General features: G+C 46.1%; 1 protein-coding gene across 3 annotated transcripts in view; it reads left to right on the top strand.

Moving 5' to 3' along the window:
- Sowah (ankyrin repeat domain family member sosondowah) overlaps positions 1-16,065 on the top strand; it is a 119,704-nt gene extending 103,639 nt beyond the window's left edge. Inside the window, exon 7 of one of the 3 annotated variants that reach the window (XM_076431280.1) lies at positions 1,297-16,065. In XM_076431280.1, coding sequence (XP_076287395.1) covers positions 1,297-1,312 — 16 coding nt within the window. In that variant the 3' untranslated portion in view covers positions 1,313-16,065. The remainder of the gene's footprint in view (positions 1-1,296) is intronic. The other 2 variants (XM_076431278.1, XM_076431279.1) reach the window with 2 other exon arrangements.
- The last annotated feature ends 8,747 nt before the right edge of the window (positions 16,066-24,812 follow it).

Below are 24,812 nucleotides of genomic sequence, written 5' to 3'. Positions count from 1 at the left end.
CCCGGAACATAACCGCCCTCGACGTCCACCGACTTTTCGGAATAATTCGCTGGGCCCGGGTCGGGCCCGAGAGACCCGGGCCCGACGATTCGCGCGATTACGTATTATGCTAAACACGCGAAAATGGCTTTTTAAATGGAACATCTACATTTATGCGGCGCGGGGCCCCGGTCGCGCAATCCCCGAGCACCGTAGGACCCATTCCATACTCGGGGCCCTGGTCCCGTGGACCGCGTAAGCACCGGCGAATTAAACGCAATTTTCGTCCATGCGAGGTATGCATAACAAATTGTCGACTCTCGACGAACGTCTTTATACTTTGATGCCGGACCCGGGGTCGTTAGGCACGTAGCACGGGGGCAGAAGACGGCTGTTTCCGTCCCGCCGACGATTACAATCCAATTATTATTCCTGCATAATGCCCCAAACCCCCGGCTTGATTGTTCGCCGGAGCCCCGTGTACTCACCTGCCTATGAATCCGGGACGGGGGGGGGGGAGGTAAGCAGCCTGATCGGTCGCGTTCGCAGGATAATGAGACTGTGGATAGAGTGGCCGAGGATCTGCCCCTTGGGGATAGGGTGTCCGCGAAATTGAAAATTAAACGTTTGCCCGGCTATCCGGAATCTCGATTCTTTACCCCTTTCGGCGCGTTTCTCGGTATACGGAGAATCTGAGCAGTTTTGATTTGGGTACACGTTGATGCGCTTTTGACGTCGTTTGCAAATGTTTGTTCACTTGGTTTTGCTACCAGTGTCTCTTATAATATAATCTATGCAACAATAAACAGTAAAAAAAATAGAGAAATCCACTTGGAAAACTGTTGACCTTCAAATAACCTTGGAGAGAATTTCGAACAAACCTCCATCTGTACAATCATATTTGCGATGATATTATGACTAGATTCTGGTCGAGTATAAAATATTTTTTTTTTTAAATTAATTAAAAAGTTGGAAGGTGAAAATGAGACTGTAAAATGCTGTGCAACGCGTATGCGCGAAAAATTTGTTTCCAAGACAAAATTGCACTGGGACCATAAGAACTGATGCAGCAACCCAATAGAAGCACAAAGTGGCTGAATTTCCATACGAGAGGCAAGGGTTAATAAAAGAAGGTGAAGGTTGCATAGCCCCGCCCCCAGGATCCCCGGAATTGTCGCGTTTCGTGTATGATCAAGGAGATCCAGGGGTAGATGGTCCGCGAAATTGAAAATTGAACGTTTCGCGGCTACTATGCAGGGTCTAACCAAGGATGCCTTTTTCTGTTTCATGTGCTGGCCGGGCATCATTTCTTCGCAGGATCCGACGTCCGTGAGTATGGGTTATTAAGTATCACGAAATGTTGCAAAGTATCGGCTGCGAGGATCGAACAGGGGAATGAGAGAGATGCAGAGAGAAAGAGAGAGAGAGAGAGAAAGACAGAAAGTTAGCGCGAGCGAACGGGTTTCTTTCCAGTCGCGGACTCGATTCTCGTCGCCGAAAAAAGTCTCGCGAGTATCGCGTTTCTTATTTGTGACCGCCGCAGCCTCGTCGTTCGATTTCGACGCATCGAAAGTGGAACGACCGAATTTCGCCGCTCTGCCAGTATTATTCGCGTTTAATTATCCATTAGGAGTACTTGCGTATTTTATATGCAATTTTTATCTACGTGCTCTGATAAAACAGTTCATTCGAGAACTTCTTATTGAAAATATTTCACAATCTCGTTGGTGATCGACAATGAAATGACTGATTTTACTTTTACTGAAAAAGTTTTATTCTAGCAACGTCGATGTTAGCTTCTTGACGACAAATTGAATCGATGGAAAAAGAAAACTCTATCTAACAAAGAACCATATTATAAAACTGAAACTGACTTGCAGAGTAACCAATGTCCTCGACGAATATAAATTGGACCAATGAGATGTGCTTGCAATGGTAAAATGCGTGCGGCGCATTCGAAGTACGAAAAAACTTGTTCTTTACATTCTGGTACCCCAATTACTCGGAGCGGGAGCGATCCTCGCGGTTGATCGGTACACACGAGCATCCCTCGATCCCGGCGATGATGCGACTGAAAATAAAACAAAGGGAAGATCATCGCGGAGTCGGTGGTTTTGGTGGTCGTCAAGGGGTTAATTCGACCCCCGGAGCCGCTCCTCGAGCGGACTTTTAATCGTGTGCTTTCTGTTTCATATTCCCTCGTGCGCCGAACCATGCGTTACCCATGCATGATCGCCGCTCCGCCGATGGAACCGCACCGAATTCAGGGCGTAAGTAGCATTTAGATAGCAGCGTCGATGTAATAGCACGTTATCGTTGCGCCTCGAACGAGGTCGCGTACAAAACGCGCCCGTTAAACATCGCTTTCCCTCGGACTGGTCCCGGCCTGGCAGGAATGCAAACAGTGTATACCTGCGTCTCGGACGAGTCTGACAAGCGGACGATTACTTTGTTGCGATCGAGAAGGAAAGGCAGCAGCAAGGCACGATCGCAAGGGGGGCACGGGAACGAAGGGGAGAGGGCAGCGAGCGTTTACACGCACGAATCGATAATTTTCGAAACGTTCTTCAGCTCTCGGCCCCGATGGCATCGCGTGAACACGGCTACTTATTGAATCCTCTGGCCGCGCGTAACCAGCCACGCCGCTGGAAAGCCGACTAATTACTTGGTAATGATAATCCTCCGGGCGAGGGAGCGACGATCTTTCCGTGGAATATATCGCGAGGTGGCTTACTCCCCCGGCGCTCCGAATCGCGAGGAAAACGAGCACGCGAAACGGATCGCGTGTACCGATCCTCGGTACCATTGCGAAAACCGTGTTTAAATTGTTGAGAAAAAACGGCCCCGGCGCGTCTGCTCGAACCGTCCGCCGCGCCGGCGTCTCTAGAAGCTGAAAGTGCTCTAGACATTTTGCTCAACATTTGAAATTCAGAAAGTGAACCTAGCTATTGGGTGTCTTGGGATTTTTTTCAGAGAAAGTATTCGGCGAATCGATTTCAAATTTTCTGGACCTGTTGCTCTGAATTTGAAGAATACGTAGCACTTTTCTGAGGAGGTATTATGAAATATTTAATTATTGCTCGTTGCATTATTTCCAATAAGTATATTAAAACTAACAAAGGAGAGATACATTTTTGTTAAAGTTCTGCTATACCGCGAACACGGTGGCATCGTTGACCTTTCTCGACCTACGGACAATCTACACCGTAGATTCAACAGGATCGATATCCTGCAACTCCGTATCGGTTCCCTGGATCACCTCGGTGCTGTTATCACCGAGAAAGGATCGCGTCCCCGCAGCATTCGCTAGCTACCAAAACCGGTATCGGCGATGATCAAGGAGGAAACCGAGATCCATCGTCACGTCATCGATCCACGACGGAATCGCGACGATCTCGGTGTTCATAATTTGGGGGGCGTAGACGCTTGACAATCGCTCGATAATCGCGAGAGGAAGGAAGCACCGGTTCGATAGAGATCTACCGGTTAATTGAGACCTAACCGCGGGCCTCGATCTCGCGATTGCGAGCCGTGCACGAGAAGACACGCGCGTTCGGCTCGGCTCCGCTCCGATCCCTCATCCTGTACGACACAAGGCGAGCGAGCGGATCGGAAGCGCACGAAAAAGGAACTCGTCCGATTTATCGTGACGCATCGGGATACCAGCGGGAATAGCTGTGGGAAACGAACGGGATAACGATTCGCGTGTTTTCTCTGCCGTGTATGATGTATGATGCGCGTACAGCGTGTCGTGTAACTGGTGCAACGCGAGCGAAAAACCGGTGATTTAATGCGGAAAAGTGAATCGAGGGGGCGTCCTCATTAGAGACAGCTTAAGAACGAACTGGGATGTTCACAAAAGATTGTGTTTTAGAACGCAACAGCTTTTGAGGAGAAGTGTGTTGAAATCATTAAAAATAGCCCATATACAATGTGTTAACTAACACTTAAATTCTGAAGCACTTTAAATCGTCTGCAATCTAACAAACGAAGGACCCCAAGTGTCCGACTTCGATTTTGATAATCTTTTGTGAGACGGTGGTATATGGATCCCTAATGATGTCTGCAAAATATTAGGTATAGTTACTCAATAGTTTTAGAGATATAAACAGTTAAACTTTTCATACCTTGCTGATGTACCATGATTTGCAGCTCAAGTTTTCGAAGTTCCATTAGCCGTGTAAGCAAGTTGCGCGAAAGTTCAATTGCTTATACCTTCAAAACTATTGAGCAACTACACCTAATATTTTTCGGACATCATTAGGGTCCATATACCATCGTCTCACAAAAGATTATCAAAATCGAAGTCGTACATTTGGGGTCCTTCTCTTGTAAGGAATAAATTAGAATTAGATATTACCAAAACTGGATAGACAAAATAGGTCATAGTGTCTGTTTCTTTGATCCTCCTGTATTCTTCAAGCTTAATCAAAATTCATTTCTGAACCTGGGGAAAACATAGTGTCCCCACGACCGACACGACAGTCTCCATGTTAATCACGCTCCCTAGCCCGTTGCTAGAAAACACGCAAATAAAAACCGGCAATCGGGGCCCGATAAATCAGCCAATTGCCGAGTCGCAGAATACGCGGCGTTTACGGGATCCAGGGGTCCGAGAAAAAGGAAAAAACTTAACAGAGACGTATCCGAGCTCATTAACATCCCGTCGGACACGCGTTCGCGCGTTCCCCGCGAATCGGTTTCCGGCGGCCGTCCGCCGCCGATATATTTTAATTAACGATTACGCCGTAAATATCGTTTATCGGCGTCGTAAGTCACCGGGGACCGGGGGCCGCGCGTCCAAACATTCGTTTTCGGGGCCCGGCGCGGCGTGGGTGTGACGTCCGTGGCCCAGGCTTCGGGGCTCAGGTGGCCTCCGGACCGATAACTCCTCTCGCCCGAAATAGGAATAACTCGAGATTCGGTTATTAATTTGGTTCGGGGAGCCCGCGGCGGGGCGCAGCGACCCCCTCGTGCGTGTCAGCTCGGGGTTGGGCCCTTCCTGGCCTCGCCCTTGAGACTCCCTTGGGACTCCCTTGAGACAATGGCCGCCCGCGGTGCCCGATGTCTCCGACGACGTCTCCCGGACCCCCGTCGAGGCCGACGGCCACGCATGCCCGCCGTTTTACTGCTATAGAGACGTCAGATATCCGTCCCGTCATTTGGTATTCGTGGCCTCGCTCCAAGGGCCCCGGACCCCACGGGCCCACGCTTTTATGCGCGCCGAGCCTAGCCGAGCAGCGAGCCGAGTTTCCATCTCCGACGCGTGAAACGCGCCCCGATATCGATCGCGGGATTTCTTTATTCCCTCGTTCTTTCTCTGCTCGATGCAACGCGGAGTACGATTTTTGCTATTTAGCCGCGGCTCATGTTGAGTTAAACATTTACAGTAATTTACAGTATACATCCGGAATTTCCATGAAATTTTAAATTGTGATGAATAGACTGCGGATTTTATGCATTCATGACAGAAATGGACACGTACAATTTAAAGAAGTGGACATGTAAAAATATTTAAGGACATCAACGTATTCGTTTCAGCTTAATAGGATAATTAAATTGAATTATACAATTTTTATTTGCCTCCTGTGTCCTGCAATCAATGCAAACATTTTTTATTTTGCATAAAGATCCGCAGTCTAGTGATGAATTTCGGAGGGGTGGAAGAACCAACAAAAGTCTCGTTTCATCTCCAAAGAAGCCTTCAATTCCACCTTCAGCAATTTGATCGAGGAAGGTAACGATCATCTCGAGACAATTAACACGAACATAGATATCCCGTTGATAATCGCGCCGCGTTTTCATATAATACGGCCCAAGCGCGACTCCGAGCAATTTGTAAAACACGATTCATCGGCCTCGCTTGCCTTCACATCGGCACACTCGCGAAACACGGCACGCACACGTTGTGTCCCCCTGTACCGCGCCCGCGCTCTTATTTTTCTCTTTGATTTTTACTTCGTTTCTTCGACGCCATCGCGCCGGTATATCGCGGACGGCGCTATAAGCGGGCAATTAAAAGCGTGCGGCGGGGACATTTATGTTGGCACTAACTGCCCGTTAAGACGGAGGAACCACCTAACCGTGGAAGGTGTAATTGGCCGACGTGCTGAACCTGCAGCTCGTAAAACAGCGGGCGTGCCTACCCGGCTGCAGTTTTTCCGCTTGCAATCGGGCCCAAACCGTGTCAAACGTCGTTACTTTCGCTGGATTTTCAATTAAGACCGGGCCCCCTCGGTCTTAGGAACTCGCAGCACCCTTGTGCTCATTTCAGCTACTCGTAAAAATGATCGAACTCGTGAAAGGAGCATAGAAATTGCAGAAGCGAAATTTATTTTCTACGAAACTATTTATTCACGATTAGAGAGTGAATGTACTTCATGTACAGGTAGGACTATAACAAGGAGAATTTAACATACTTAATAAACTTACCATCACCGGTCAAACGACTAGATTTTTTATTTCACAATTATTGAAATTATGAAGATGCATTCAGGGTAATATGCCGGCTACTTTTAATGCTGAAATGGTTTGATTATTGAGTTGGGGGTTGGAAGGGCTGCGTCTCATCGAATCGGTTTTTCCTCTCGAAATCTCACGACCTCGGCTTCGGCCAGCGAAAGATCATCGGCGAACGGTTTAACGAGAGGCTTAATTAATGCTGCCTAACACGCGAGACGAATAGACGCGATACGCCGGCGTTGATAAACATTCACGATATAATTAGGAAGTCCGTTTCAACTGCGAGGAGGCAGTATATAAATTAACCTCGCAATCGTAAATCGCTCGCATTCGAAATGGCATATAGCTGGCGCGACGGCCGGGAAACATTGGGGGAAAACGCGATAACGTTCGCCGGAACCCGGAAACGCGTGTATTCATCGTTGCTCGGGAGAGAACGAGAGAGAGAGAGAGAGAGAGAGAGAGAGAGAGAGAGAGAGAGAGAGAGAGATTCGCGAGAACCCGCGGAGGGTGACTTGCGAAAACTATTCGGATAACAAGCGTTTCCCTGACGGTATTATTAAAACTGATCCGCGCGAGGATAGCACCGTCCGTTCCTACTTACAATTATAATTTACGTTTTCCGCTGGACGATCAGAGTAGGAAAAATTGTATAAAAGTCAGTTCGCATTTGTGTCAATTAGCCTGCTGATTTGATGAATCAGTGCAATATTTATTCCTTGGGTCGCGGTGAATCCGAGCGACGCGGTTATCCGATATCTGCGCTGCTAATTTCGCCGAGAACATGTTCCTTTGATCCAGGCACATCGAGTTTATAATTGTTTGACATAAATACTCCACCGTGTCAGTGCAAAGAACACTATGGAAAAAAGAGAGGAAACATTTATGTTCGACATGAAGGGTTTGGAATTCTTGGGTAATGAATTTGTGAGATACATCTATTACTGGTAGTAATTATTGTGTTTGAAATATTAATTTTCATGAACAAATTGTATACTCGTACCAGTCTCACGTTTGTAAATCAACCCTTCCAGAACTAATCATTTTAATCCCTGAAAATTACGAATTTAAAGATTCTGCAATTGATTAATCTGCATTTATCTTTCTTGGAAGGGATTTCTAATTATATTTCAAAGTTTCATGTGCTATCACTAGACTGCGAATTTTATGCATAAAAAATGGACACGTGCAGTTTAAAGCAGTGGACGAATTACAAAGATTTAAAGGCATCAGTTTATTCAGTTTATTCAGTTCAGCTTAATAAGACAATTAAAAGAAGAAGGACATTTGTGTTTGGCTCCTGTGTCCTGCAATCAATGCAAACATTTTTTTACTTTGCATAAAGATGCAGTCTAGCTATCAGACAAGTAGGAAACGCCCTACAAAAATCGACAAATGGCCCTCGCAAAGTTTTGTTTTGTCACCTTCGTCCTTCCCAAGTTGAAAGCAAGAGACTTTCGACGGTTGCCTCGCTGTAAGCTCGGCGCGGGTCCCTGCCGGAGTGCATACACCAAGGGATAGTTGCATAATTGGTTCGTTAGGCTGTTCAGTCCGCGGGACATCAATTCGGCGGGCAATCCATATCTCCCTCGCAGGTTCGATTAAAATGCCAGACGCCGGGAGGAGAGATTCCACCCCGATACGCAATATTGTTACGCGTGTACATGTTGTAACTGTCCGGATCCGTGACGAAGTCACGCGATATGCATTATGCACGCACGTAACGCGGCGGCACCGCCGCGCCGGCAGACGTTTCCGCACTCACTCCCACGATGCACCGGGAGTTGGCTTTGACGAGTGTCGTTTTGTGAGAAACAATCCATCGATGTTCCAGCCACGTGCATTTGCACTCGAGTTTCCCCTTTCCATATGAAACGACTCTTCTCTGAGCTGCGAACTCTATGTATGAACACTGAAATTCATTAGGAGAGGAACGGGGACCGAGGAGCAGGTGTTGGGAACTGGGGAAGGGGTTGGGGAGGGATCTAGGAGCTAGGGACTAGGGAAGGAGCTGGGAAAGGAACTAGGGAGTGACCTGGGACAGGGAACTAGGGGATTGAATAAGGTGGAGGACTAGGAAAGGATCTAGGGAGTGAGCTAGGGCAGAAATTAGGGTAGGAAATTTGGTAGGGACCTAGGAATGGAACTGGGGGCTAGGGAAGTAGCTTGGGAAGTAGCTGGGGAAGGAAACTAGAGGGAGGACTAAGGTGGGAATTAGAAAAAGATCTAGGTAAGGAACTAGGAAAGGGCCTAAGAAGTAAAGTAGGGGAGGAAATTAGGGAAGAGAAGTAGGAAGTGATCTGGTGAGGACACCAAGTAGGAATTTAAGGGGGAAGTGAGTGGAAATCTAGGGAAGTGTACCAGGGAAAGTGCTAGCTAGAGAACTACGGAGTTTTCCTTCTAAAATCAATTTAAAAGAAAATTAGACAAAGTCACGTTTACAATGATATAATAACTTCTTGCACGCAACAATTTCTTCTACCACGAAGTGCTATTACTCATAGAATTCCAAGACTTGGGTAATCATTTCGAACAATTATTGCATACAGATCCTGTACCAGGAGCAAGTTTCTCGCTCTAGGCTTTCCGAGGTAGCGAACGTCTCATGTTTGCGACGATTCGACTTTCTGTTTGAAAAGTAGATTGCACCTCTACTGGTCCGCCCGGGGATACTATAGTGGGGATAATCTAGCAGCATAGTGGGGACAGCGGCCTTGGGCGTCCAATTGACTTCGTTCTGATTATAGCGTTCGGTTCCTCTAAATGCACCCTCTTACTTCTTCCGACTCGTTCGCGATTTACATACTGATTACAAGATACGTAGCATTTTACATCAATTATAGAAAGTATCCCGGGAAGCACTGGTACCCCTTTTTCTAATAACATCTTTAAACCGTGGTACCTTTTCAACATACTTACACCGCCGATGTCATTATCCGTGCAACATTCCACTGGAAGTTAGGCGCTCCGAAAAAATACTTTTATTTATTTGAAAATGTAATTACACTGGCCGTGTTGTACAAGCGGTTCGCGCGCAGCCTCGTGTGTAAATACGAGGAGGGATATCTTTATTACGGCTAATTCCTTGCGTGTCCGTTATTCCAGGAGAGAACGGCCGTTGCGAACGTGTTAACGCAACGAAAGGGGTGGCGGCAGTAGGGCTCTAACGAAATAATTGTTACGATCGTTCGGCGATAATTACTATCATTTCGGCTCGTTATTTTTGCGAGCCGCGGCCGTCGCGATTCCGTGCTTATCCGGTCGAGCCAACACCGCAATCTTATATCCAGACTCCAGCAACTCTGTATCATTTTATAATTGCCATCCTCCGCTCGTAATACAATCATTTGGGAAACAGCAATCAGGATAATGCGGCTCGTAAATCACTCATTTACATTTCTGGAAACCTTGCTCCTCGTTTTTAGAGCCTTAAAAATTAAACACTTCTTTCGGCCTAGAATAATTCCATTGTATAAGACTTTACGGATATGAAATTGATGTAATACTCAGTATCACAAATACGTGGTCGCAGTTAATTAGGCCGGCAGATGCCATCGCTCGCCGTCGTTCTTTTAAAACCGTGTTTCGTTAGATAGGGCGAGCATAATTCATAGGTGTAAGGTGCACGCGGCAATCAGAGGTATTCGTAGGACTTTCTCCCGTAGTCGTGTCCAGCTGTTCTTCGCCGTCGGTTGCAGAAATGTCGCATCGTCACGATCCAACGACGGACCTCCGACGCCGATATATATACGCCGTGGTTCATTACAGCAGCTGCATTACCCGTATATACGCGACGCGTCATTACTTTTATTAGCATAATGACAGGCGAACAACTCAATTTGCATGGAAAATCACACAGGTCCGTAACGAAGTTCGCCCGCGGATCCGTGATCGTCCTTCTGCCCCATTCCGCGCATGTAATAAACCTCCGCGAACGCTCACAACGTTGCTCATACACTGTTCCGCAGAAGTTTCGCCCGCCCCGAAAACAATTTCATCCAGAAAAATAACCACGAGTCGTCTGCAACTTTCCGGCTGATCGAATCTCGGTGAAATATTTTCAATCCGAATGCTGAATAAAACTTTACTCTCCGGACTGAAAATTTGTGCTTTTCTCCTATAAATTATGATGTATTTTGTATGTGATCCAGTAGATTTGTACCCGGGGCGAATGCAGATCGAAGTTTCGATTCTGTAGGATCAATGGTTCCGGAGTTATGCTTGCTTAAAGTTGAGCAATCTTCAGTGTTTTTCGAGCCGTTTATCGAGCAGAACTGTCGGTCCTTGCCCATCCCCGGGCCTAATCACCAACCAACTCGGTAAGCGGCGCGCGACCGTCACTACAAACCAATATGTCGGTGCCTTTACCCGTCAAAAACACTGCAGATTGCTCAACTTTAAGCAAGCATAACTCCTAAACCATTGATCCTACAGGATCGAAACTTCGATCTGCAGCCGCTCCGGACACGAATCTACTGGATTACATACCAAATACATCAAAATTTATAGGAGAAGTAGTGTAGGATTATTTTATTCTCACTCATTCTCACACGTATGAAATAATTTAAAAACCAGTCGAAGTATTATTTTAAATTTGTATCGCAAAGACGTCAATGATCTGGATGTAGTGTAAATTAGTTTACTGAATTGGACCTGGACCTCTGTCTAGATAAAATTATAGAAAGAAACGAATATAACAATCGCCTGAACAGAATTAAAAATGTATGATTATTTTCTGAAGGAGTTCACTGAAATATTGTTGGTATAAATGGCGACGCTGAGAAACTTTTGGAGGGCAGTGTACACCACCACATGTCCCCACGCCGCGATCAGACGAAAAACATTGTTGAAATCGTCGGAGGGTGCGAAGGAGAAGGGTCCTGGGCCCCCGGACCTTGGACCAGGCTCCGGTGATCCGTTCGCGCTGGATAATTCCGTATCATCATCGAAATTGCAGTCGATCGTCATCCGGCTCTCGTCGTCGATCGTCGTCGTCCTCGGAGATCATGTCCCTCGGCCGATCGGTAGATCGTTCGCCACCGCGGCCGATCGAGTCGCGCATTCGATAATTGGTGCCGGTAATGTGGTGCCACCACGGATTACTCCGTAATCGTTTCGCGTCCACTGTCGAAAAACAGCAACCCGATCCTGGCTAATAACATCCTGATTTGATTGCCGCGCGAGATCGGCCGATCTCTCCCCGGAATGACGTGTCAATCGATGTAGCCGCGATAAAACCTGTGCGCAGCAACCTCCGTCTCTTTTAATACAACATTGTACATCGTGTTCCGCGCAAATATTATTTACTGTACTTTGTTGAAAAATTACATTCTACTCGTGTAACCGGATCGATCGGTTTTTTGTCGAGACGTTTTATCGGCCGATCCGTGCTTCGTTGGATTTTTCATTGAAAATTTTGCGTCCGGGGAGTGACACGTACAATTTAGAAAATTACTCGTATGAAAATACTTTTTATTGATGCCGATTTCCACAAATCGGTCCACAAAAATATGCATTACTTTAACAATTTCAGTGTAATTATTTTATTTTACACTTTTATATACATTTCGCGGCTTCGTCGTCAAGTAGGCTCGCACCCTTCACGAGTAAGGGACAATTAAGCAGACTTTGGTGAGGGATCGTTAACGATCGATCGATCGATCGACGGATGCGGTGTTATAGCAGCCCCGAGAACACGAAATAACGCGCGAAATAACGTATCCTTTATCGAATCATCGTCGCTCGCCGGTCGATTTGCTTTATTTACCGATGCCTATCGCTAATAACGAGGAGCGCCGGTTTATCCAGCGATCGCCGGTTGATATTTTGCCGGTCCCCATTCGCGTCGGTCCCCGCGCGAATAGCTTCGGGTTCCTAATTTCACCGGGGCTGGCTTATTAAGGCGCCGCAATCTGTGCTGCGATACCGATCTCGCGGAATATTATGTAAATAGAGCAGTAAACTCGATCGGCATGCGTGGTAACATTGTTCACCAGTAAGACGATGTTTCTTGTCGCAAACATCGTGTCTGATACCATCCGGGCAGGTGTCTACCTTGATATATGTAATATAAATCCTGGAGTAATATGTTCTGCACATTTTTTAAGTACGTGGTCGAATTGGAAAAAAAACGTGAAGGTCCGTTTGGTTAAGCCGACACTTTGTTAATTAGCTTCGTGTGGATTTCCTCGTGGAAGTAATTTTTGCTGGAAATCTTCAATCAGCAAGGTGCGGCGGAGGAGCCTGCACGAAGTCGGAACACTTCGTTGAGCCTCGCCGAAGTAAATCTCGAAAATGGCCGGTGTTTCGCAACGCGACGTTTCCCAAGAAACGGAGTCGAGGCCGGCTCAGCGGACCGCGTCCCTGCCGACCATAAACGATCGCTGGTCATCCTGCGTGACCAGATCAGTGCCGGGAACCCGAGCTTCTGATTTCTGAACTCCGAACCTAGGAGAACGCGTTGCGCCAGCACGTTCTGGGCCCCCTCGATACCGATCTCCCTTTCCTCTCGTGGAATATTATGTAAATAGAGGCGCGCGCGTTAAAACACGATCTCCTGGAAAGCCGAAGAGAGAGAGAGGGAGACTGAGCTCTCTCTCGGAGAGGCCAGAGGCAGGCGTATCCGCGCGACCGGATGCCGGCTGAATAAGAAGCGCATAAAGGAACATTTAGCGCGCGCTTAAACGAAATTGCTGTAATCCTCCGCCTCGGAGTGGCGGTCGAAAGCACCGCGAGACCATTCGGATAGGAAGAGCGGCAAGGGGGGAAATAGGTGGGGGATGAAAGGGGGTGGACGCCGGGCATTAACATACCGATTTACATAATGCATATAATTCGAGTAATTATGAAGGGAAATATACACAATTTAATATAATGGTGGATGTTTAGGGTCCTGCGCTATATCTGCCACGAAGGATCTCTACGACGATGCAACTGGACCCCTTCGCTAGCCCCTAACCCCCTCTACCTTTCCCCTCGGCTATGGCAGCGTATGTGTGTGATGATGCGTCGCGGCCATTCATGGGCTGAGACGTCACCGATCCACGCAGGTGTTGCTATCATGTCGTTGAACGCAGTTAGAATGGATCGTTCCGATACCGTTTCTTTTGCGGAAGTGCCTCCTTAATTGTAGGTGTTTTGAATGAGGAGAGTTTTGAACGTCGTATTTCTAGGTTAGAAACAGAAATTGTTGTAGAATAGTTCCACGACGTTGTTCCTCCAGAGTGTTAACATTTTATCTACCGACGATTCGATTAAGTAGTATATTCAGAAAAAATTGTAGGATACCCTAAAAGCCAGTAGAATCTGGCTGTGCTATAAAAAGACGCTCGAACACCGAAGTTTATCGACCCGACGGACGGGTTCGCTTTCTTCTCTGCGTGCATGCAGATGAAGGGGGGTGAGTACAATGTTGATCGAAAAATAGTTTAACAAGCGGTCTACAGAGCGAGAAAACATCGTCGGCATTCGGCGAGGTGTTTAGGAGCAGTTTTGCCAGCAGGAAGTAAATTGCCCGTTTCTGGGCTGGGGAAGGGTTCCTCGAAAAGTGGCCCGTTGCCCGTTAATGACGAGGCATCTTCGCGCCACCCTTCTCTACCTGCCAGACATTGATTGATACGGCCCGGCAGTTCCTAGTGTATTTTAATTTACGTTTTCACACGAGGAATGCGGATTTCCTTCGCTCCTCGTCCCGGAACCTGTCACGTTATACTCCCTCGCACAATCTTCACGCTTCCCTCCGACACGCGTTCAATCTCGCACTTCAATTTTCTTTTTCTATCTTCATCGACGGACCCCCTTTGCTACGCTACGTCGTTAAGATTCATCGCGCCGTTCAATTCAGAATATAATATCATGTTGCGGTTCTGGATTTAGCTTTCAATTTTCCTATCAGAGAGTTTTGTGATCCTTCTTAGAAACGCGTGGGAACGTAATGAAATTATTTTCATTTTTAAGTTAGATTTATTAGTAATAGAATTTTAGTATCTCTCTATCGAAATCTGCAATTATTTATTCACAAATTTCCGGATTTTTGGAGAATTTTATTTATTCTGGAAGAGTTTTAGAAGAGTTTTTTGAGAACTTGGAGACATTTAGTGTTGTAGATTTTTGGAGACGTCGAGCGTTCCAAACTGTATACTGGCTCCAAACTATCCAGGACCTCTAAGTTTTCAAAGACTTTCATGATTCACGAAACTTCTAACACGTTCGAGGCAGTTCAAACACTCAAAGCTTTTCAGCATTGTTAAGGATCTTGTAGATATTCTAAAGTTCCGGAAACATCAGTGCATTCAAACTTGGGAGCCCCGTCTGTTGGAAGACCAACGAACTGTCCTAATAAAATCAAGCAGCTTGCATCTTTCATAAATAAAACAATTTATTCGCTAACCGTGAAATGAAACATATAGAACAAGTCAATCGACAAGGGACATTCATCGATAGGCCCGTACGACGTCATCGTCTCCCTGCCCATTCGGATCATAAATTTGAAGTTGCAAAATATGAAAGAATACTTGATATCCATTGTTATAAGAACATTAATCCTGTACTATAAAATGTTACCTTACCTTACCATTCTCCTTTTGTAGGAAATTACGATCTACAAAAAAAGTTCCAATCACTAAAACCGTAAAATAAATTGTACGGCAAGGGTTAACAACAATTTTCTTTGTTATAAACGATATTGCGACAAGTTTCTCTTACAAATGTCCATCGATCCAGAGGTGTAGATTCACCCCTAGGACGGATGACCATTAGTTTTTATTCTCCCTGGACAGTGTTAAACGATAAAGTATGAAACTTTCTCACAGAAAGATCAAACTGAATTCTTGTTCTTTGGGGATCCAATTTCTAATAGCAAAACACGTTTCGAAATTTCAGTGGTTCGACAACGATGAAAAGCCAATGCAAGCAGACCCCACGCGTAGTACTAACGAGATAGTCCCTGTTTATCAGTTAGGCCGTGGCCGGGCGCGCGTACGCGGTCCCACTCCAATTAGCGCTACAGCCGGAGCTAATTGCTTGATATAAATCGCCGCGACTTAAAAAACCGGCCGAATAATTAGACGGCGTGCAAGCCGCAGGTGCAGCCGCTTTATTATGCGCGTCCCGATGTTTAGCGCATTACCGGCTGTATTATTCTAATGACGCGTCGCGGGTATCCTCCGCGGTATAATGAGCGGGGAACACCGTTCTCGAGCGTTTCTTTTTCGTACGCGCATGCGAAAGCGAACCGATTACACCGTTCCATGCTAATAGAGCCTATTAGGGGCTCGCCGATCCCCATGACAATCCGTGAGCACCGCGATCTAAATGTCAATCTCGGTACCGAGACTCTGTACCACGTCCTAACTCTATACTGCGTCCACTCGGTCGACAATCTTCACTTCTATTTGCTCTTTACATTAATGTTTTAATTTCATGCAGGTTGGTTCACGCAACTTGCACATCAATGTATAAGTTTTGTATACAGAAGTTGCATAGTCTGGGACACATTATGTAGTGTATTCATTTTTTTTACAGGTGGAAGCGTTTCGGAAATTTGAAGAACGCCTTTGTTTTTTTAAATGGAATACTATATTTTTTATATCAAAGTATGGAAGAGTGTCGAGTTCTGAGTAAAAAAGTATTGACCTTCATTAGCCCTGACCCTAATAATTAACGAGTAATGTCACTTCATTTCCTGAAAATTTTACTCGATAATTATTAGGTTTAGGGCTAATGAAGGTCAATACTTTTTTTACTCAGAATTCGACATTCTTCCATATCCATTAAAAAAAAAAACAAAGGCGACCTTCAAATCTCCGAAACGCTTCCACTTGTAAAAAAGATTAATACACTACATAATGTACCCCTTCAGACCATGCAACTTCTGTATACAAAACATTTTGTGCAGCTAATTCTAGAGAATTTGAATTTCCTGCATCTCTTATACGTTTCTTATAAACGATTATATTGTAACACCCTGTACAAATACCACGGTTCCATTTTCAATCATCAGATTTCGATTTTTTATTCCTCTACACTAATTTCCTCCCTGAAATAAAACACCCTGTACCCCAACCGCTGCTCCAAAGCTCAACACTTAACGACCCACTGCATTTCCTGAAATATGCAACCGAGGGAAATGATCGAAGGTACATGACAGAGAAGGGGGGCAAAGAGAATGAAAACGGAAGGAGAACAGCAAGAGGGAAGGAAAGAGAAAAAGAGGGAAGGGGGTCTTTCTCGTCCAAAGGAGGCGAAGGTCCGCTCAACTGGCGGTATCTCAAGATCTATCTGAATAATAACGTGTACGACAACATGTCAAATTATTCAGAACTGCGACGCACGCAGCCCGAACACTCTCGCAAACCGGGCGAGTACGTGGCGTGGGTGCGTGCGTGCTACGTGCGTGCGTGTCGCCGTCGAGGAACGTTGCGAGAGAGAGAAAGAGAGTTTGAGGGTGGCAGAAGGTGACAGAGAGGGTGGTAGCGGCGAGTCGACATGTGTTCGCGGTGCCGGTGCCTCTCGACAGCAGTTTTATAATTGCCGGACTGGATATCGTGCCGGTCGTTTTCCGCGAGATTCGTGAAACACCGCTCGCGAAACCTCGACCGGGGACGGAAACGCTCGTCGCCTCTTGCTACCCTTATCACGTGCCCTACCTTGGACTTTGGCTGTGTCACCCCTTCTTGATCGTAATAATCGTCTACAGAGGCTCGCATATTTTTATTCAATTTCTAGAAAGGGCTCCTTGCCTGCTTCGAACATTTTCATTTTGATGGGCAGGATTTTAATAATCCTTGGTTCTTTATAGATTTTTTACTTGATTAATTATACGTGATTTTTTATTTATCTACTAAGTTTTGTTGGCCGAGTCTATCTCGCTCTGAATTATTGATATTATCAACTAAATTAAACAGAATACACTGCAGGAACCTACAAGTATTTATTAAATTTAGAAAATTTACACAGTCTTCCAAGCGTCTACTGTTGAATAGGAATCGTCAAATATGTCTGACCATGGCTTGCCTATTCTACTTCTCGTACGCACCTACTACTGCGTGGGAACCTGGCGAATTCTCAATTTTCTCTAAAATGAAGTCTCACTCGAACAAATTTTATTCTACAATATTTTTGATTTACTTACTTGTGTCGAGACTGCGGGTCCTTTATGGAAATTCCTACTTTCATGGATTTTATTATACGAATGAGCGAAACATTTCTTTCGCTGATTAAAATTTTCTTTGTGGTAAAAATATAACAAAAGTGTCGACAGTTTATATTTCACACATCCATGAATGCCATAAATGTATAGATCCTCTCTGCCTGTACTATCAGATCGAGAACACACATAATCGAAAACGAATTATTTACCCGGAAAAGGCGGTGGAACAATAAAACGGAATATTAAATTTGAACGAAGAAACAGAGAAGCCAGACTTAACAAATGCAAATAACGAGAGTGTGATTTCGTGGGGTTGAGAATTATGAGGGGTTGGAAATCCTCTTATTCTCGGTCCGTCAACGATCGCTGAAAAAAAAGGGGGTAATAATCGTGCGGCAGCCCCTTTCCTGGACTTTCCCCGTTTCCAGAGCCGAGTGACAATTAAATCACAGGTCCCGGCTTGATCATGACGGATCGGGGCGAACCGGGTAGCACGCCTCGCTTCGGAAATTCCCTCAGTTTTCCGTGCAACCGGTTCCGGGGGAAGCCGCGGGGGCGGCCGCGATCGGTCTATTCTGCACGCCACCGCGCTATCATGCTCGCCGCGAAAAAACGCCGGACGTTAATAGCAGTTACACCGTATTTGCCAGACCGATACGCGATTCCCGGGGGCCGAGCGTAACTTGATTGCCGGCTGTCAACGATCGTCCGCGTATACACTCGACGATAATTCGCCTCCGTGCGGTCGCGACCGTTTTCAACCCTTCCGCCCCCGCGCTCGGTAATGACATCCATGATAGATCTGCGCCGGGGAACGTTTACGGGCTGCCTTGTTAACGATCTGGCAAGAAACGTGGTATTCAGTAATTTTTTCTGGAAAAATTAGTGCTGGTTTCTTTAAATAATGCCGTTGGTTAAATGCGCGTATCTTGTACTGCTTGCAGCAACTTTTTTCCTGCATAGATCTGCGTCGGTCTGGAAGAAAGTAATCTTTTCTAGAAAACGTAGGGGTAGTTTTTTCTTAAATAGAGACCGTGATTAAAGTACGTATCTGTCCGAGGATTCGCCAACATCTGGCATTTTCGTTTCTACGCCCAACGACCCCTAGGTCACCGCGAGACAACCCTTACCCCCCTGCCTGGATTAACGGAAGAGGGTCGATGATTTGATTGCTCAAGCATTCAGTGACTTTGATAATTTCAGACAAATTAGTAGACAACGGATCTTTATGCAAAATAAAGATTTTCTACCTGAATTGCAACGAACTGGAGTGAAATAGTTTATTTTCTATCTTAACCCCTTGCCCTACGATATCGTGTCAGACTCGTGATGAAGATTTTGAACAGTCTAGTAAACATATGTATGTTATTAATTTCCTTTGTAAACCGAGATGAAATTCTATTTTGGTATAAATAGATATTTTTTCCTTTTTTAGGAAATTGCGAACTACAAAGAAAGTTCTAATCACTGCAACCGTAAAATAAATCAGTAAGCCAAGTGGTTAATGTGTATAATAGGTTGAAAATAATATAACAGTATTTTTAAAAATTCTTCTAAAGTTTTTACTATTTTCAATTACTCCTACTCACTTTTGTCATAAATGCATGAAATCCGCTGTCTAAAAATTAGATTTAATTTTTAGACGAATAAGAACTCGACGTCGCAATCAGTGATGACCACTAATTTTGCTGAATTTTCTGTTTCATGGTGATCGATGCTACGACCATGGACACTTGTGCGCGTTATGGGATTCGCCATCAGTATGTAAGTAATTGAACTTCTTTTTCTGTACTACATTCATTATCCATCGAATCTAATTTCTATGAATTCAACGATGACCTACACTGCTAATTAAAAACACACAGTTTCCCGCTTTGGAGAATTCTTATTTTGCATAAATATCTTCAGTCTGTTCCTATCAGACAGTGTCTAATATCAATGTTGAAGATCACAACCGCTGTATCTCTCATCACAGCGTACTTGCACGAACGTATCAGATAATGAAGGCAGTTATCGATATTTGAAAATCGCTTAGATCGATTAGAAAGCAACCGGTTCATTTTCGCCGCCACCGGAAACCGCTCGCGATCGATAACATGGAGGCCAGGTTCCGAGGTGTTTCGGTTGGATCTAGACGCGAGAGGCGGGTGCGATCGATCGAGATCCATGCACAGGTGTCCGTCGAGCGCGTCGGTACCATGGGGTTGATCGAATGGTAGCAGAACGTCGGAGGGCGGGAGAGAACATCAAGCACGAGCTCATATTCCACATAATGAGTGCGGCAGCGAGATCAGACAGGCCGACACGGCCGCGTAATTGAAACTCGCCGACATAACCGACGCCGTAAAAACGCGTTTCGCTGGCTCCGCGGGAAATCGGACAGAGTAGCTTTCAAGCTTTATGATAAATCCACCGAGCCGTTCGGTTTTACGATCGATAAAGCCGCTCTCGATCGCTCGTAATTGGACGATTCCGCGACTATACGAAACGCCGGATCGTGCCGGGATTGAGAGAAGAAGGGAGTTCACAGAAACGCCGAAAAACTACACCGGGCCTATTACTTGCTGTTATAAGGCCAATTTGCGTTAACCGGGCTGACCGAGGTCGCGACAGTTCAGCCCTCAGCTGCTGGCCTTCGAAAGAAGGGGTGGTTGAGGAGGATTGATCATTCTGAAGACCGAAACTGACAAAAGACATCACCGCTAAAAATTATTATAAAACAGCTCTATTAAATGTCTTTGTATTTAATGAATTACTAAACGTTGAAGCGCGCTACGTGTACATTGTGTGAATCAGCTGTGTAGATTTCATACTAGATTTCATTCAAGCAGAATGATTAGCGTCCTGATCTACATGCAACGCTTGTCTTAAATAAGATACTTAAGGGGCCTATTCACGATCCAGCATGTCGCGCAACAATTATTGTGCGACAATGTTTGTACAACACTGCCATTCGCAGTACAACACAGTACAAATACAACCCGTCTGTTGTGCACAAATATCAGGAAATTCAGATTTTAAACAACAGGTTGCGTAATTAGTAAATCACTACTATTCACGACCAATCATGTTGCGCAATATGCATTGTTGCGCAGAATGCTTGATCGTGAATAGGCCCCTTTAATCTAGAATGTGGAGGTAACAATAAACAGGCAAAACGCTGAAATTCGCTGAACCACTTGAAAGACCCCAATACTAGGAACACCAGACTCTCCTGGTTACAAAAAAAACAGGGGACAGATTAAAATCTCGTTGCTCCCAATGGCTTCCACAAATCGATCTAATGGGCGTGGTGAGAATGGCTCGCGAATTGCCGTACACGTTTACTTAAAAACGGAATCCAAAGAGTTCGATCAAATTAACTGTTCGCTTGAATAAAAGTCGCTGCTGTAAAACACGCCGCGCTAAATACAGAAATAATCCTTCTGGGAAATGATAAACCAACCACGCCAATTCCAATATTAAAAGAACCAACAACCTTCTGGATCGGTTCCAAGAGAACCGTTCTATATACACGGTGTGTCCCTGCTGTCGGACAAAAGTGTTTCGCACAATAGTTGCTGTGTTCGACAAGAATCAAACGTTTTTGAATTTCACGTTGAACTAAAAAAATTGAAGCTATTCTGTCGTGCAATTGGAGAACGCTGCGCAATGATATCAAACTAAAATATTTAGAAATTGATGGACGTACGATTTAATTGGAACACAGTGTAGAAGGAGCGATGGCGAGTGTCAAATCCATCGAAAACAGGTTCGAATATACGATCTGAAGATACAGTCTCCAGAGGGTGAGAAAAGAGCTGGATGACTCCATTCCGCAGGGTAGCTGGTAATCACCGATTACAAGTTCGTCGAAGAAAGCGTGGACGTTTTAATTCGACGCGTTCCCGGGATCGTATCTCCTCTCGGTTTCGTGTCGGAAGGTAGAAGGGGCCGTCCTTGATCAAGTTTCTACTACGCGGCCACTGCTACTAATAACGGAGCAAACGACCGGACCTTGTTCCACGGTACTTAACTTCGCGGGACATTTCCTGGTAGCCGGGGTACATTGAAGTTCGTGTATCGTCGCGCGTAACCTGTCATTATCAGGGATATTGCTTGTATAGCGACACGCTCGCATTTGGAAACGTCTCGTCTGTACGTGATTTATTAATTTCGCAGGCCCGGGCCACCGATCGTCCTCCGCGGACGCTTATTCGACGATTAACCGGACGAACCGCGGCACCGGACCGCTTGTTAACACGCGTCGCAAGCCGCGGTTATGGTCGTCGTAAAAGTTCCGACCCCGCACGAGAACCGTCTTCCACGCAAATTGATCGCGGATCGATCCGTCCTAAATCGTGATTGGATTATTTTAGTGGCATCTCGGAGTCGCCATTTGATTTCAATTTAATTCCGCCGGTTAATCCTTCGGGGGTTTAAAAATTCCAGATAAATTTAGATTTTTTACATAACCTTTAGTTTCAATAATTTTGGTATAAACATTTAATATATCGCCATCGGAGATCAACCCTGCCATCGATAGATCAAGGATCGTTTATTTTACTGTAAAAAACTGTTCCCTGTCTTATTTGCTCTTCCAAATGATCTCTTTGAAAAAATGACCTAGTTTGGCGGCTTGTTTCCGGCGCGAATCGAATTGGGTTCCAAAAACGTGTGTTTGCGCAATCGTCCGCAGTCCCGGCGGTTTTCCTATGGCGGCCGAGTCTTGGTCAGGCTGTTCTAGCAAGTGCCCGCACCGGGGGTGGATAAGTGTTAACCTAATAGCCGGCTAACTCTACACGGGAGCCGTCCGATGCCCGTGTCTGGTCACCAAGCTTCCCAATTAACCTACCAATACCGACCAGAACACATCCCATCCTAACAAATAAATCGATCAACTATTCACCGAGTACACGGTTGATCAGTGTCGCAGCATGCAGCCGGGGGTTGGGATACGAGGGCGGGGCCGAGGGGTTGGTGGAAAAACGATCGTGACCGCAGAATATCGTAACGGGCCGAATCGAGTGGAACAACGCCGGGCGCATTAAATACCGAGCCATTTACCGCGGGACCGTTTCCCGTATCGGCGTTAAACGTTCCCCGCTTTACACGGGCAAAACGCGTTCCGCATGTACACGGTGGCCGATTCAGAAACGTCCGAACATCTTCGCTATGCGAGTGGCTCACATAATAAATACACAAATTCTATGAAACAGTGTACGTTCATTTAGGAAACAGAAATTGACAGAAAAAAGTGCATAAGAATCTTCTTCGACACTCTCCAATGTCCAAACTCCAATGTACCGTCATAGAAAGTGCATATGAATCTTCTTCGACGCCCGTTCAATTAAAATGGACGGCATATCAACACTTCATTGTCTCAAGTAACGAACAACTGACTATTCGGAAAAAAACGTTTAATCTGGCGAGCCCAGTGCAAGTGTCGAGACACTTCCAGCGTACTGATCCGCGGAGGATGAGCAGCGGGAGAGAGAAAGAGAGAGAAAGTGGTAGCCGAAGGGCGGTACGGGTGGAGCGCGAGGAACCGTGAACAATTATGGCCGATATGGTAGTCGGGTGGGTGTGCAGCCAGGTACATACTTGGAGAGGACTGGCATGGGGGCACCGTGGACCGTGGACTCTGCGGCCTGTGGTGCTGGCCGAGTACGTCGGGGCTTGGGGTTAATACGGTGGCCGGTGATGCACGACCGACGCAGCGCTGTGGCCGGAGCGGCTGACCGCACGCCAGCTGCCCAACGCCGCTCGAGCTGCCCGCAAAAATCTGTAGCTGACCCTTGTGCCCATGCCCATGCTGTTGCACACGTAACCCCTAACCCACGCCCTCCGACAACCCCCTGAACGCCCTCGAAAACCTCCGCGACGCCGCACGCTTCTTCTGCGTCCACCACATCTCCTCCCTCTTCGCTAATTACAGATTCAAGGCTTTCGAGACCGATCCTCTCGCGCGTACTGTGTGCATCAATCAACCTAAAAATTTCTTATAATCATGGTCCACTTGTACTGCAGAAAAAAATATTTGAATCTGAGCAACGTCGAACGTAAACAATCATTAAAATTCCCCGGAGATCGTCCACGGGTTTTCGGAAGTGCAACCTGTGCGATCAGAAAGAAAGTCGCGTATGAAAAAGCCAGTCGTCAGGCTGATGTTATTCTCGAGAAGCGTCCGATTGGACGACGTCGAAAAGACCAGGTGAATCACGCTAGCTGATTAGCAGTCGGCTGCCGTAGGGTTTTGTGTCGACGGACGAGATGACGAGGCCGATGACGACGGCGCGATCGAACGCATCGGGACGGTGCAACGCTTTCTTTCTCCTTTGGTCGTGCGCGAGCGCGCGTCATGAATTCTATTATTTGGACAGCGACGCGCGGGACTGACACAGGTGGGCGCAGCACTCGCATACGCAACCGCGCCGTTTAACGCAATTACCTTGCTGCCGTGCAGACGTGCGTGAAATCTCAATTTCACTCGTGCACGCCGCTTGTCACCGAGAAACGCTCTCTCTCGCGCGCGCATGAGAAAAGCGGTTGTTTTTTGCCACGATACCGCAACACGATGCAGCCGAGAATTCCTGGACGAAGGAAATTCCGGAACGATGCCGGTTCGACGGAGAGAAGCTGCTGGGAACTGCTTAAGAACCTGCGGATTTGGTTTGCTAATTGCGCTCGGTGTGCTGCAGATATTGATGAGGAGGAAGGGAAAGTGATTTTGCATCCGGAGATGCAGCTTACCGATGGAGTACAATTTTTTCGTGTGTGCACACATTGTCGATTGCTAGTTTGAACACTTTTGGAAGTCGACCAATTTTTATTTTGTATCAGAGAATATCCTTTTTGATGTACTTCAATATTAAGACGTCTTCAAACACCTTCGAACTGCATCGCTAAAATCGAAGCTCCGTTCCAAGAAGAATTTTCACCTGCATCTACATGCTGCAGAATATCCTGCAGTAAATATTACAAGCCCGGAGTAATACTCCGTTTCGTTGAAGTTTGAAACTCTACCGATGTAATTAGAGCGATCACCGAAAAGTTAATATTAGGGAAGCGACTGTAACGAACAGTTCACTCGTCAACGAAACTTCGCGTTATGCAGCTGGTGAAGTTCAACAATAGAGCGCGACTAAACAGGAAACACGTTCTCAGTATGAACATCTACAACAAAGGTCCGACAATGTCTACTGTTCTATGGTGCGTCCGTGCTCATCACGCTGCGCAACTT

This window comes from Lasioglossum baleicum, chromosome 9 (genome assembly GCF_051020765.1).
Source record: "Lasioglossum baleicum chromosome 9, iyLasBale1, whole genome shotgun sequence".
NCBI lineage: Eukaryota > Metazoa > Arthropoda > Insecta > Hymenoptera > Halictidae > Lasioglossum > Lasioglossum baleicum.
This window is presented reverse-complemented; position numbering and strand designations above follow the sequence as displayed.